At 42.7% G+C, this 15,442-nt stretch overlaps 1 protein-coding gene across 5 annotated transcripts in view; it reads left to right on the top strand.

The window, feature by feature from the left end:
- Nucleotides 1-2,631, top strand: part of nlrx1 (NLR family member X1) — a 42,895-nt gene extending 40,264 nt beyond the window's left edge. For all 5 annotated transcript variants that reach the window (XM_078245805.1, XM_078245803.1, XM_078245807.1 and 2 more), the window contains one exon: nucleotides 1,200-2,631. In XM_078245805.1, coding sequence (XP_078101931.1) covers nucleotides 1,200-1,337 — 138 coding nt within the window. In that variant the 3' untranslated portion in view covers nucleotides 1,338-2,631. The remainder of the gene's footprint in view (nucleotides 1-1,199) is intronic.
- The last annotated feature ends 12,811 nt before the right edge of the window (nucleotides 2,632-15,442 follow it).

Below are 15,442 nucleotides of genomic sequence, written 5' to 3' on the forward strand. Positions count from 1 at the left end.
TTTTTTTTTACAGCGCACATAGAGGAGCTGCCTCCAGCCCCTCCCCCACATGAAGTTGCATGCATGACAGCATCAGCGTTGCACTTGCTCAGAGAGGCTATCGTTACGTTAGTAGTAGCATGCTGCTGGTGGTCTTGCCGTGGGATTAACTGTACTAATAAAACCGTTGAAACAACGCGGCTGTGAAAGCTCCCCGAACGTCATTTATCAGAGTTTGGTTGTTACCCCTCTCCGCGGCGGTCTCCTCCACTCCATATCTTTATAATGGAGCTAGCTAACTGGAGCTAACCGCTAATCAGAGGTAATCGTTGTTAACCGAGCCTTCAGTTCTGTGTGCCTGTATTCATTAACTGCATGTATGGACTCGAGCCCGAATAAAACCCTTCATTTTATTAAAATGGCTGTACAAGTTTTAAACTACAACTCAGAGTTGTTTGAATGACAGAAATCTGCTCAAGGTACGGCGTAGCGTTAGCGTGCCAAGTTGATGCTTTCTCTGTGGAGTGCAGACTGATTTGCTCTCGCGAGTCACGTGACCAAATCGCAGCCTTTGCGATTAGGAAATCGCGTTTTAACGTATCGCGATATTATTGCAAATGCAAATTGTGAAATCTTTCAGCCCTAGTTGCCGATTAATTTAACAGTTGACAACTAATCCATTCATCTTTGCAGCTCTTGCGCCATCCTGTAGTGTTCTCGGGACAAAGCACTGAACTTGTTAGTAAGTGTCCTGTGTCACTTTTTAATGGACACCCTGCAACCAATCAGAATTGAGTATTTAGCCAGCATAAAAAAACTCAACTCTTACACAATGGTAAAGCATGACTATAGCAAAGAGCAACATTCCATTAATCGTTAATTAAAAAGAAAAAGGTGTGAATACAAAAATATTCCTACATGAGGTCCATTGAGATGGCATGTGGCTCAGAGTGTAGATAGGGTCGGCTCTCAACCACTAGATTGGCAGTTCGATCCTGGCCTCCTCCAGCCACATGTCAAAGTGTCCCTGAGCAAGACACTGAAGCCTGAGTTACTCTCCGGGCGCTGTAAATGTAGCTGTCTACTGCTCCTAATGCTTAGGATGGATTAAAATGCACTAATTGAATTTCACTACATTGTACTGTCAGTTGTATGTGACATATAAGAATAAAGTTTGTGTTGTTAGGTGTGTGTCAGTCACACAGTCTCCCTATGTGCAGGTTTTCCTCCAGGATCTGGAGTGGGGCCGTCGGCAGCAGCAGAGCTTCTGGAAAAGGCTGCACTTCCGCAGGGTGGAGAAGGGTGTCCGGCAGACTCTACACATGCTTGAGAAGGACACTCTACCTCCATCCACATGAAACCGCAAATAACCAATAAACACCAAAAAGTGAAAGGGCAGTATATGTTTTCAGCAGCATATCAGGTTTAAAACTGAGTGTGTCCACACAGGAGAAACATCTGCAGCTAGTCTAAACTGGAGGTCCAGGAGGTACATTTTCATTATTGTAACAGAGAAGACTTCATTCAACATTTACAAAGCAGCTTAAAGACATCCCTGACTTTGTTTTTCATACATAATGTAACCCTGATTCAGTCAGGACACTCGCAGGTTTTAACCAGTTATTGCACATACTGTATATATTAGGGCTGTCAATCGATTCAAATATTTAATTGCAATTAATCGCATGATTGGTAACTTGCGATTATTAGCAAATCATTCGCACATTTTTGATCTGTTCAAAACTTTAAAAGGGATTTATTTTTTTCAAGTTTTTAATGCTCAAGAGCTATTTGAGACTGGACGTACTCTAGTGGTAACTCAGTTCACATCAACAGTTCATGCATATAACTTTAGTCTGGTGGAGAGAACCATCTGGAAGGGCTTTGGATCTCAACTTGCCATTCAAAAACCCTTTTTTTTTTTTATTCAGAAAAAAAACCACACACACCAGTGTTTCCTCTATGTTGATTTTGTAGTGGCGGCCGCAGAAATAGGGCTGCACAAAAGGCCGTCTATCAGCAGTGATTGTTAAAGTGCATGTCGGAGAATAGCGCAGACACACGCTTCACATCGCGAGTGGGCATGCGCGCCACTTGGCGGAAAAGGGAGAGAAAGAAAAATAAAAAGAGACTGCCGCTGTACGGAAGATAGCTAGCCAGTTGAAATTGCGTGTGTGTCGTATAACTTATGTTGTCAGTTCATTTAAGCCTGTTATTGTATTAGTCTATAGTTCTTGCAAATTAAAATTTAGTTAACTGGTGATTTTCGTTGTTTGTATTCTTCACCTGCTAGCTAAATTGCACATGGCTGTTGATTCGATAATAATAGCGATTGCTGAACGCCCTTGCTCACATTTGTATTTTAGGTGCATTATTTACATGCTGAAGTAGTTACACTGCATTAAGATAATGTAATTAATAGTGGGTTTATTGTTATTATTTGCTATATATAATTCCTATGCATTGTGTATGGTAGCCTCCATCCATCTTCGTCCGCTTATCCGGGGTCGGGTCGCGGGGGTAGCAGCTCCAGCAGGAGACCGCAAACTTCCCTTTCCCGAGCCACATTAACCAGCTCCGACTGGGGGATCCCGAGGCGTTCCCAGGCCAGGTTGGAGATATAATCCCTCCACCTAGCCCTGGGTCTTCCCCGGGGCCAGACTCCCAGCTGGACGTGCCTGGAACACCTCCCTAGGGAGGCGCCCAGGGGGCATCCTTACCAGATGCCCGAACCACCTCAACTGGCTCCTTTCGACGCAAAGGAGCAGCGGCTCTACTCCGAGCTCCTCACGGATAACTGAGCTTCTCACCCTATCTCTAAGGGAGACGCCAGCTACCCTCCTGAGGAAACCCATTTCGGCCGCTTGTACCCTGGATCTTGTTCTTTCAGTCATGACCCAGCCTTTATGACCATAGGTGAGGGTAGGAACAAAAACTGACCGGTAGATTGAGAGCTTTGCCTTCTGGTTCAGCTCTCTTTTCGTCACAACGGTGCGGTAAATTGAATGTAATACCGCACCCGCTGTGCCGATTCTCCGACCAATCTCCCGCTCCATTGTCCCCTCACTCGCGAACAAGATCCCAAGGTACTTGAACTCCTTCACTTGGGGTAAGGACTCATTCCCTACCTGGAGAAGGCACTCCATCGGTTTCCTGCTGAGAACCATGGCCTCCGATTTAGAGGTGCTGATCCTCATCCCAGCTGCTTCACACTCGGCTGCGAACCGATCCAGTGAGTGCTGAAGGTCACAGGCCGATGATGCCATCAGGACCACATCATCTGCGAAAAGCAGCGATGAGATCCCCAGCCCACCGAACTGCAACCCCTCTCCACCCCGACTACGCCTCGATATCCTGTCCATAAATACTACAAACAGGATTGGTGACAAAGCGCAGCCCTGGCGTAGGCCAACTCTCACCTGAAACGAGTCCGACTTACTGCCGAGAACCCGGACACAGCTCTCGCTTTGGTTGTACAGAGATTGGATGGCCCTGAGAAGGGACCCCCTCATCCCGTACTCCCGCAGCACCTCCCACAGTATCTCCCGGGGCACCCGGTCATATGCCTTCTCCAGATCCACAAAACACACGTTGGGCATACTCCCAGGCTCCCTCCAGGATCCTTGCGAGAGTAAAGATCTGGTCCGTTGTTCCACGACCAGGACGGAATCTGCATTGTTCCTCTTCAACCTGAGGTTCGACTATCGACCGAACCCTCCTTTCCAGCACCTTGGAGTAGACTTTACCGAGGAGGCTGAGAAGTGTGATACCCCTGTAATTGGCACACACCCTCTGGTCCCCCTTTTTAAAAAGGGGAACCACCACCCTAGTCTGCCACTCCTTAGGCACCGTCCCAGACTTCCACGCAATGTTGAAGAGGCGTGTCAACCAAGACAACCCCTCCACACCCAGAGCCTTAAGCATTTCTGGACGGATCTCATCAATTCCTGGGGCTTTGCCACTGTGGAGTTGTTTAACTACCTCAGCAACCTCCACTAGGGAAATTGACGACAATCCTCCATCATCCTCCAGCTCTGCCTCTACCATAGAGGGCGTATTGGTCGGATTTAGGAGTTCCTCAAAGTGCTCCTTCCACCGCCCTATTACCTCCTCAGTTGAGGTCAACAGCGTTCCATCCTTACTGTACACAGCTTGGATGGTTCTCCGCTTCCCCCTCCTGAGGTGGTGAACGGTTTTCCAGAAGCACCTTGGTGCCGACCGAAAGTCCTTCTCCATGTCTTCTCCGAACTTCTCCCACACCCGCTGCTTTGCCTCTTTCACGGCAGAGGCTGCAGCCCTTCGGGCCCTTCGGTACATTGCAACTGCCTCCGGAGTCCTCTGGGATAACATATCCCGGAAAGACTCCTTCTTCAGTCGGACGGCTTCCCTGACCACAGGTGTCCACCGCGGTGTTCATGGGTTACCGCCCCTTGAGGCACCTAAGACCCTAAGACCACAGCTCCTCACCGCAGCTTCAGCAATGGAAACTTTGAACATTGTCCACTCGGGTTCAATGCCCCCAGCCTCCACAGGGATGCACGAAAAGCTCCGCCGGAGGTGTGAGTTGAAAGTCTGTCGGACAGGGGCCTCCTCCAGACGTTCCCAATTTACCCGCTTTTGGGCTTACCAGGTCTGTCCAGAATCTTCCCTCTGACCCAACTCACCACCAGATGGTGATCGGTTGACAGCTCCGCCCCTCTCTTCACCCGAGTGTCCAAAACATACGGCCTCAGATCAGATGAAACGATTATAAAATCGATCATTGACCTTTGGCCTAGGGTGCTCTGGTACCAAGTACACTTATGAGCATCCCTATGTTCGAACATGGTGTTCGTTATAGACAATCCATGACTAGCACAGAAGTCCAACAACAAACAACCACTCTGGTTTAGATGAGGGAGGCCGTTCCTCCCAATCACGCCTCTCCATGTGTCTCCATCATTGCCCACGTGCGCGTTGAAGTCCCCCAGCAGAACTATGGAGTCCCCGACTGGAGCCCCATGCAGGACTCCACTCAAGGTCTCCAAGAAGGCCGAATACTCCGAACTCTTGTTTGGTGCATATGCACAAACAACAGTCAGAGTTTTCCTCCCCACAACCCGCAGGCGTAGGGAGGCGACCCTCTCGTCCACCGGGTTAAACTCCAACATAGCGGCACTCAGCCGGGGGCTTGTGAGTTCCTCCGGGCAGGGTCACTCCATCTCTACCTCGGTCACTCATAGGGTTTTTGAACCATTCTTTGTCTGGCCCCTCACCTGAGACCACTTTGCCTTGGGAGACCCTACCAGGAGCACAAAGCTCCAGACAACACAGCCCTCAGGTTCATAGGGACACACAAACCTCTCCACCACGATAAGGTGATGGTCCCCGGAGAGGTGTATGGTAGCCTTTACAATGTTATTTATTTCTTTGCAGAACCACACACACACACACACACACAACCATACCAAAGCTATCCCTGCCCATGTTTCTACTGTTGCTTGATCTTAATGAAGCATCAAAAGATCAAAAAATGAGTGCCGTTAAAAGGAATTTGCATTAATTTGTTATTTTCACGTTCATTTTGACAGCCCTAATATATGAAATAGGAAAATGTGATTGGTGCCTCCCTAATATCTTCCATATTTTTGGCTGTCATTTTATTTGGAGCCACATGCAGCCACATCATGCATCCTTTTCTGATGTTACTATATTCTGTGTTTTATTCTTTTAATTGTATGTTATGTTTTGTTTCATTCTTGGTTCTTGTTGTAAGGCACTTTGGATTCCTGCTGGTTGCTGTAAAGCGCTATAAAAATAAATGTTGATTGATTGACATCTATGCAAAACCATATTAATACCTTTTGACATGTACTTTTACGGCTAGTCTATATCCTTCGCGTTCCTCTTCCGGGATTGTTCCGGTCCTGCAGGGAATTCCGCCGGATGCATGTATTTTCTCTTTCCTTCCGCTTTGTGTTGGGATTTAAAATTCGGTGGATTTATGAGGACTATGTGTACTGCTCCTCAGATCTCTGCAGGGTAAATTGCGACAGCTAGCTAGACTATCTGTCCAATCTGAGTTTTCTCTCGCACGACTATTTTGCAGCGGCTCTGTGCAGAGTTTAGCACCGCCCATGACGGTTCTGATTGGTTTAAAGAAATGCCATTAAACCAGAGCACGTTTTCCTCCCATCCCCGAATACTATGTGGAGTAACCAGACCCTCCTCCAAGGCTACTATCAAAGCGAGACTATTTTACGGCAAACAAAGTGTGCACTATATTGTTTTGGGACTATTTATTCCAGCAGATTAAATACATGTATTGTACTGTGTTTGCATTTAAGTGTAATCTGTCTTTGCTGTTTTTCTCTGCTGCCAACAGATTTGTTTTTCTCTGATATTTTCAATAGCCTTATTTCAACACCAACAGGGGTGCTGTAGTTTGGTAATGTGTGTTGGTTGTGGTAATGAGTGTTCAACCTCCATACTTATTTTGGTACCGACGGTATTGTATCGTAGCAACAAGTACCAAATCCTGGCATTAAATGTGTAGTTGGAGTTTTTTTTTTTTTACTTGAAGGTGTACTTTATTGATCCATCTTGGGTAAATTCAGTTTTTCTTTTCTTTTTTATATGTTTTTTTTTTTCTTTTGTTTGAGTGATGTGACTGCCATTTGGGGGTTTGGTTCAGTGCCTTGCTGAAGGACTTTGCAGCAGTGCCCAGGAGGTGAACTGGCACCTCCCCAGCTACTGCTTACCTCCTCTTGGTGGGAACAGGAGGGTCGCAGGTTCAAGTCCCTGTTCAGACCAAGTGTGGACCGGTAGCAGGAGAGGTGATAGTTCACCTCCTGGAGCAAGGCACTGAACCCCCGACTGCTGGGAGTGCCTGTCATGGGCAGCCCCTTCATCTCTTCATTGGTGCATGTATAGGTTGCTGTAGCAGTCATTTTGTACACTGTAAAAAAAACTTGCCAAATGTAGTTGTATCTGAGGTTCAAATTCAAATGAGCTCCTACCTAAAGAAGAGTCAGAGTCAAATATCCTGATGACTTTTATCCTTTTACTTGTTATTGGCATGTTGGCATGTGTGTGTATTTCAAGCCTGTGTGTAATGTGTGTAAGAGTTTCTGCTGGACATTTTTTTTTTTAAATGCCATGTTTAAAATATTTAATCTCAGATGTCTGTCTGTCTAAGAACAGAATGATAGGATGCATGTTCTGTGCTGTATATGACTGATCAGTGCTGTTATATTGGTGATTGCGTGAAATTAAAACGTTGCGCATTAAATGTAAGACTGCAATCAGTGTTCTCTTAATTACTGTTGTTTAAAGCATATTTATAAGATGAATTATAAATTGAGGTAACTGTCTTAAAATTGCATTCGTTTTGCAAATATTTATTATTTAAACCAAAATATTGGACAAATGAAAATTAACATAAAGGTCAGGGGATTGCCAAAGTTATTACAAATAACAAATGTCTTAACCAAATGGCAATCCATCCAGTAGAGATTTCAGTCTTGGTCTGTACTTTGCTTGTAAAATAATTTCAAAAAGCACGTACATATTGAATGTCAAGACTTTTGCACAAATTCTTTCAATACAAATATTTGAAAGATATATTTCAGTCTGAAGGACTAATGTCACCCTGATGGTGGTGCTAGATAACAAGTAAAAGGATCAAAGTCATCAGGATATGTGACTGACTCTCTAAGATATTTCAACAACTACATTTGGCAAGTTTTCTTACACTACACAAAATGACTGCTGCAGTAGATTTACATTGTTAGAGATTTAACACACCCTCAGTAATGCTGTCAACAGTCAACACACACTTTACATAACAGTGCATTATATAGTCTCTACACAGCGAAGTACTCACATCTTTTGCTATAAAAAAGTACAGTAGTCATGTATTCAAAATAAGTAAAAGTACAGAAGTATAATCAGCATAATATAAGTATGAAAGTAAAAACTCTACTGGAAAACAGTGTCCCTTTTAACTGATATATTATTCTGTCTAACATTAGATTTTTAATGCTGATCCATCACTGTAAGCATAACTTTACTGTTGTAACTGCTTGAGGTGTAGAGATGGGCCCCAATATAAGGGAAAAGAAAAGCCAAAGTCCTGCTACACAAATTTGTAATATATTTTTTGTTTTTTTCTCAAATAATTTTTTGTGTGAAACAAATCATTTTATCTCTGGGCTTTAAACTATAATTTAAATGAAGCCATTCGAGAAGAGGGAAATGTTTCTCAGTTTTCAAAGAGTAAGAGAGAAGTTAAGGCTGGCTGTCTCCTGTGGCTCTATTAAGGTTAGAAGGAGTCGACTGTCAGTAAAATAACACAATAACCAATCTGTTTCTTTCATTTCAATTTGTGGCGTTTCGTTTAGGATTTATTTTATCATGGCTTATTTGATTTATTTTCTAACTGTCCTCTAAGACAAAAGTTGCAATGAGTTGTTTTAGTATCATTTATTTTAGTACTTGCATACACAGAAGAAAAATAGTTTCTCATCAGTTAGTCACAATGCAATTAATAAAACAGAAATAAATACTCATAAGTTAAATGTCTTAACTAAAATAGAGAAAAAAACAAACATTCAGACATTTGTAGGCCTTGCAGCTCCAGAACCAGGAAGTGATGCCGTAGGTCAGTGTGCTTTCAGTGGGCCCCTGTGGAAGGTGCTAAGGCTTCCCTGAGTCTCCGGAGGTTCTGCTGGTCTCTTCTAAAGACTGCTGTGGTGTTGTTGGATGAGGTCAGGTGGTCCACCAGGTGAACTGCTGACCATCTCCACAGCAGCACCATCTCTGTGCAGCGGTGTATGATGGGGTTTGCCAGCCATCCTGAAATCAATCACCATCTCCTTCATTTTGTCCAAGCTGAGGTCATGAGATAGATTATATTTTAAGGCTATGCCTGGATTATATTTGTTTTGGTTGACAGTAAAATTGTCTTTCTTGCAAATATGAAGGGTTAAATTCCTGATTACAATTTGTACATTTCTTATCTGTTATTGATATAATATTTGATGAATTGTAACATAACTGTTGTGACATATTCCCTGTTCTGCCCAACAGAACCTCGTAAGGTTAGTCTCTGGACCCAACCCAAAAAACACGGTGAACACGTATCAATAGATTAAAAAATAACGTGACATTTACACGAACTGCCGTGAGACCGGGCAGGACATGACCTGTCCTCTGGAGGACATAGCCACACCACCGCCGCTCCGTGGGTTGTTATTGGGATGATTATCACAGAAGCCTGTCTAAATACACTCACCGGACGGCAGCTAGCAGCTAACGACTATCAGCTAGCAGGCCAAGCTAGCTACCGGCAGGATCACGACAGGGACCAGGGTACGTGAATTTAAACAATGTCTGAGTTGAAAATGCATCTTGTTGACACGTAAGGGCCCTGTTCATGTGGCACAGACATATTAATTGCATTTTTTGTCTGTTAAGAGGCACAAAGGCACTCTAAAACTTGCCCCGACAACTGCTGCTCAGGGGACGCTTGTAGTACGTAGCTGCAGCTACTCCGTGTTGCCTGCACTGATTCGGATCAGAGTTTTTTCTATCGAAAGTACTCGCGTAGCTATAGCGATCAAGATTAACGTAAAAATTGGCCGGAATTCTCCTTTAATGTGATATTTGCAACGGCAATGTACCGCAGACCTCTCAATATTTCCCAACGTTTGCCTCCCCACCGTTACGCTTTGGGTCTCGCTTTCACACGCTCCCCGGGTCGCCGGGGGTGACTTGTGTCGGGGGCGACACGCGCTGGGAGGCATGGACCCCGTCATAACTGCTTGCAGTTCTAGTTTCAGTTTCAATATGCTACCGTATAAATCAGGGGTGGGGAACCTTTTTCCTATCAAGGGCCATTTTAATTTTTGTAACATCATTTGAGGGCCATACTTAATCAGTGTTCGAACTATACCGTGGCCTTTGGGGGAGTCCAGGTGGGGGGGGTCGTGCACTTGCGACTTAAAATGACTTACAAGACATAGACTTAGACTTCTCTTTATTGATCCTTTTGGGATGACTCCGGCAAGGAAATTAGATTTCCAGCAGCAGATTTTAGCAGCATATAAAAAACACTCTTTAAATAAAGAGGTATAAAAAATACAGTATAAGAATAACAATGACAATAAACTTTTAGCTAAATATTTTTTACAAAAAGTAAACAAACAGTAAACTACAGATAAATAAAGATAAATATATAGATATATAGGACTATGTATGGTATTGTGTTATTGTACAGTTAATAAATAAATGACATTTAGCATAAATTAGCAGTTAGAGTGTCCAGGTATGTATGTGAGTAGATTATTAATTTATTGCACAGTGAATAAAAAAAAGAACAGCACCTGTTCTGTTCTGTCCTCTTTACCCTATTTATTCTATTTCCTCCTCCCCCGAGTGAGGAGTTGTAGAGTATGATGGCATGAGGGACACAGGAGTTCTTGAGTCTGTTGGTCCTACACTTGGGAAGGAGCAGCCTTCCACTGAACAGGCTCCTCTGGTTGCTGATGACGGTGTGCAGGGGGTGGCTGGCATTGTCAGTAATGTCCAGCAGTTTGTCCAGTGTCCTCCTCTCTGCCACCGTCAACAGTGAGTCCAGCTTCATGCCGACCACAGAGCCGGCCCGTCTGATCAGTTTATCCAGTCTGGAGGTGTCCTTCTTGGATATGCTGCCCCCCGAGCACACCACAGTGTAGAAGAGGGGCGCTGGTAACCACAGACTGGTAAAACATCAACAGCAGTTTGCTGCAGATGTTGAAAGACCGCAGTCTCCTCAGGAAGTACAACTCGCTGGGCCTGTTCTTCTTGGGAACCAGAACGATGCAAGATGTCTTCCAGAGGGTGGGAACAAAGACAAAGTAGGGTACAAAGATAGGCTACATAACAGTTACAAGTGGATTGCAGCACTATACAGAATTTACCCTATTATACTTTATCGACAGGAATTGATAGGTCAAACACCCAACAGCCAGCCACAAATAGTCTATAAACAAAGCATCAGGCTGTCTTTGAGATTTCACATGAACGACGGTTAAAGTTACTCAGGCTACCGAAGAATACCATAATTCCTCCGTTAGATTAGGCCTAAGCGACGCACCCCAAGCATCTATTCTTAACCATTTTACCAGCAGTGTGTTAGCATTTGAACAAAGTGCTGTGTGTCCACAGTGTGTGCAGACTGTAGTTACAGTATTGCCTGAGGCCTTTTGGAGGAGCAACACTTAGGTTTTAGTTTGTGATCTCCCTGCAGGGGAAACGGTCTCTAACATGTTCCATTTAAGCTTCAACTTTACTCTGCAAACAAAAGTGTATTGGGAGTTGCACCTGGAATTGCCTCCAGCCTGAAAATCAACAACAAGAACTTTGCTATTAAAATGTGAAAAGGTGAAGTGAAAAACATGCAGCTGTTACTTGCATCTATTATGAATAAAACCAAGGGCTACATCCAATGGCCAAGTGTGACTTTGCTCAAGATGCAAAGGCGTTATACTGTCAGCTATTCCATCAATCAATAGATAATATCTCTCAAGGGTTAAAGATGACACAAGGGTTTACAAACACCCCCCCCCCCAAAATTTCACAAATCACTTTTTCAGGGGAGCCCATGTCTTCTTAAGGGGAGCCGAGCTCCCCCTAGCTCCCCCGTAGTTCGCACCCTGTACTTAATTATTGAACACATACCACTAACCTCCCTAATGCAATGCTTGGAATTGCTTCTCTTTCGCGAGCTGTTTGGTGTCAGATGGCCGTTATGATGATGCTACTCACAGCTGGTTTTCCAAGTTTGGGTCAGTCAATCGAGTCTTTGCAAGAATCAGTTTTGAAAAGATCTGCTCACAGCACTAGGTTTTCCCAAACAGAGATGCAAAGTTCAGTGCATGTCTCCTCAGAATGGGAGAATCCTTGGGACGTACATACAGTTTAAGGAACCCAAGCAGAGGAAGCAAAGGGAGGAGGCAGAGGGAGCTCAATGCTAGGAGGTTGTACTTTCCTTTGAGTTCGTCATTGCAATGCAGCTCAGTTGTTTCGTGTTGTAAGTTGCCATGGACATCAGATGGTTCTTTAAACAGCGTAGCAAATATCTTCAGTTTCTTTTGTTTACTTTTCATGTCCTGAACCTCTTGCCAAATGCCTGAAGCAGTTTTTCACACTCACTAGCCTATTCAGATAGCCTATTTTGTTCTTGCAGAATAGGGAAATGCACAGTGTTGCTCTTTTCCAGTTGCGGATGCCACAGTTGTAATTTCACTTCAAATGATTTCACATTTGAAAGCAGAGAGCTGAGAAGTTTAGGACCTTGGAGCTTGACGTTCAGCTCTGACAGGTACTTGGTTTGGTACGTAGATTTCCCCCCCAAAAACGCTCGTCTAAACGCGGAATAAAAAGTGATAACGCAATGCCACTATTGCATTTTCTCTTCAGATTGTTTACGTCTAAACATAGCCTCAGATGACTGAGTTTTTTTTTTTAACCAGTGCAGTTAATCCCTTTTGCGGGCCAAGCATGGCTGGAGCTCCATCTGTGGCAAGGCCACTTAACTTTTCAAATAGTAACAAAACAACTTGCTTAAACAAATATTTACCTTTGTTCATGGCCTGCAGATTCCTCAGTCGTATCAAATTCAGCAGTAATCCCACACAAAAATGGCTAGTTGGGCGGTATTTGTCATGTCTGTTGTTTCATCGCAGGCCAGAGAGAAAAACTGACTTTTTTATTGCAGTGTCCTTCAATGTTGTTTCAATGTATTCTGCCATATCACTAATTTGTTGTGCAACGATTATTCGAGATAAACTGAACCTTTGGAACTGTTTTACTTTGTCTGGTGCTAGCAGCTCCACAGCAGTAACAAGGCACTATTTCACGATCTCCTTCTGAATAAGGTTTCAGCTTCTTAGCTATGAGCTTACTTACCACAAAACTAGTGTGCTTAACACTGTCTCTGTCGGAATCCGGTCTGTCCTTGCAACTCATCCAGTTCAGCATGTTTTGAGCTGTAATGACGCCCAACATTGGCTTTTTAGGTACACTGGCATGCCTTTCACTTCAACAAGAAAATAATTTTTTTGTCAATTTGTCTTGAAAAACACAACATTCTGCATCTACTTTACTTTTCTCAACAGTCGTCATTATGCATAACAGTGATGACACAAAAGGTTACTACGATTACGTACCTGTTGCGTTCAGGTTCACTGTGACCCGGACAGGCATACAGTCGGAAGGGACCACCCAGAAACCTGAGTCTGTTATGTTATTTTATATTATTGACTATTTTATGTATAATTAATTGCTGTCTAGAGATATTTTTGTATTTGAGTTATTTTTATTAATTCTGAATTGACTTGTGGGCGGCATACGGCCTGGAGGCCGGAAATTCCCCACTCCTTGTATGAACCAATACAGTGATAGAGAATTGAAGATGAAATTTATATTAGACCAACGCAATGTCAACCTTCTATTATGGTTGTTAATTGGTTGGATAAGAGGATCTGATCAGCTATAATTGGTGCTCACCCCAGCTCTCTGCTGTTGTGATCAATGGGAAGAGGCATTTTTTATCTCTTGTCTAGGCAGCACTTCCACTTTGAGAGCTTGTTTGATACATGGTTTAATTTCTCATGTGATGACAGCTGACCAATGTACCAACATTATAAGCTAAATTGTAACAGTGTTTTCTCTTCCACCATAATGTGTCACTTTCAGCACACAGCTTTCCTCTACCAGTCAGTCAATGTTTAACCTAGATGACTGTGGAGAAAGGAGTCGCTATCGTATCTGCTGAAGGAGGCTTTTATTGTCTGTGTGTGCTGTGAACCACAGCGTCTCAGTCTGAGCAGGAACACACACACACACACACCCTCGGGACTCCATGAGGTCCTCCACAGGTAGGCTCTTTCTCTTTCTCCTTGACAAACTAATGACTATTTATGATTTGACTAATACAATCCATGACTCGGTCTTGACATAACGCACTTGTGGAGAAGTCTTCATGGCTCTGTTGGTAACTATTACTTGTGTGCTATATTTGAAAGTAAAATATTTGTGCATGCTTGTTCTTATGATGTTTTAGGAACTGTTTGGTCTGTTGTCTGAAATCTGCTAGGTGCTACACTACACCACTTCTTTTGATCTAACGCCACACAGTGACTCCAATTGTTTTCCTCCTAGTTAAACATTGCCCATCCAAAGTCCTTGTCTGGATACATTTTTACAACACTGAGGCTTTTACAATTTCTAATAGAGACCTCTGGAGAGAAGAAACCACTGAGAGCAGATTCTTTTTGTTTTTGTCAACACATTCCATGTACACTGTCCTGCTGCCACAAATACTCACTAAAGCATTGAATGTAGATTCATCAGTCACTCAAAATAGTACCCAACAAGTATTTTTAGGAAATCAGTCTTTTAAAGAAAACTATTTGTTTTTAAAGATTTTTGTCTTCGATAGGAACCAATGGGCTTGGACCTGAGAGCCACAGACAGGAAGTCAGAAAGTATTGAGAGACAGACTAACACATTGTTGATTTGGGTCTGCACTTGAGATATGTTGACAGGCTTTTCCTACAAATTTGAGGAACTTGTACTCTTCTTGAATATTCTTTTTCATGCTACTTAAACTTGTATTTCACTACTGTTACTACTACAGTACTGTTACTACTACAGTCACTTACTGGTTATATACCAATCCGAGTGCAACAGTTGACACAAAGGAGGGGTGAATAAACATTAAATCTTAGGCCTAAACAAATGTTTTTTTTTTTTACTACACTACATTCAGAGGGAAATATATGAATACAGTTACAAATTATCTTATACAGTGTGTCCCAAGTCAAAATTATTATTATTTGGGATTTTTATCTAATAATGTGTGCTTAGTGCTTAGTAAAACTTAATGATAGATAGAAAAAATAATTATAGAAAATAGGAAAATTGAAAGTTCCTTTGATTGATCTTTTTAATTTAAAATTACACAGATAAGCGATACACAGACCTACTTAGTATTTCATATATGTAAATAAATGTATATGTATATATACATTTATATACAATATACATTTTGTATGGTACATTCATTGTGAACATACAGAGTGACAATTCACTTAACCTTTAGAACTATGGGACAAACTAGATTAATTAGACTAGTCTAATTTTACTATATATGTTTTTCGAATTAAATTGAAAATTGAAATAAAAAAATAGAAGAGATTCATATACAATGCATGGATTTCATGGATTGTGTTATGTTTGCTTTATGTCTTGATAGAAGCAATTAGACAATATAAAAAATAAAAAATAAAAAATAAACAGGCAGTCAAGTAGAGTGTGTAAGAAGATGCTTCTCTCTTCTGCTCTCCCTGTATCTTATCTTGATTTTTGTTTGAGCTATTTGGTGAAATGCAGCCAATGAGGATGAGTGTAAGTTAGAAATAGAGCAAGACAATACTGT

Source organism: Sander vitreus, chromosome 3 (assembly GCF_031162955.1).
Source record: "Sander vitreus isolate 19-12246 chromosome 3, sanVit1, whole genome shotgun sequence".
In the NCBI taxonomy this organism is placed as follows: domain Eukaryota; kingdom Metazoa; phylum Chordata; class Actinopteri; order Perciformes; family Percidae; genus Sander; species Sander vitreus.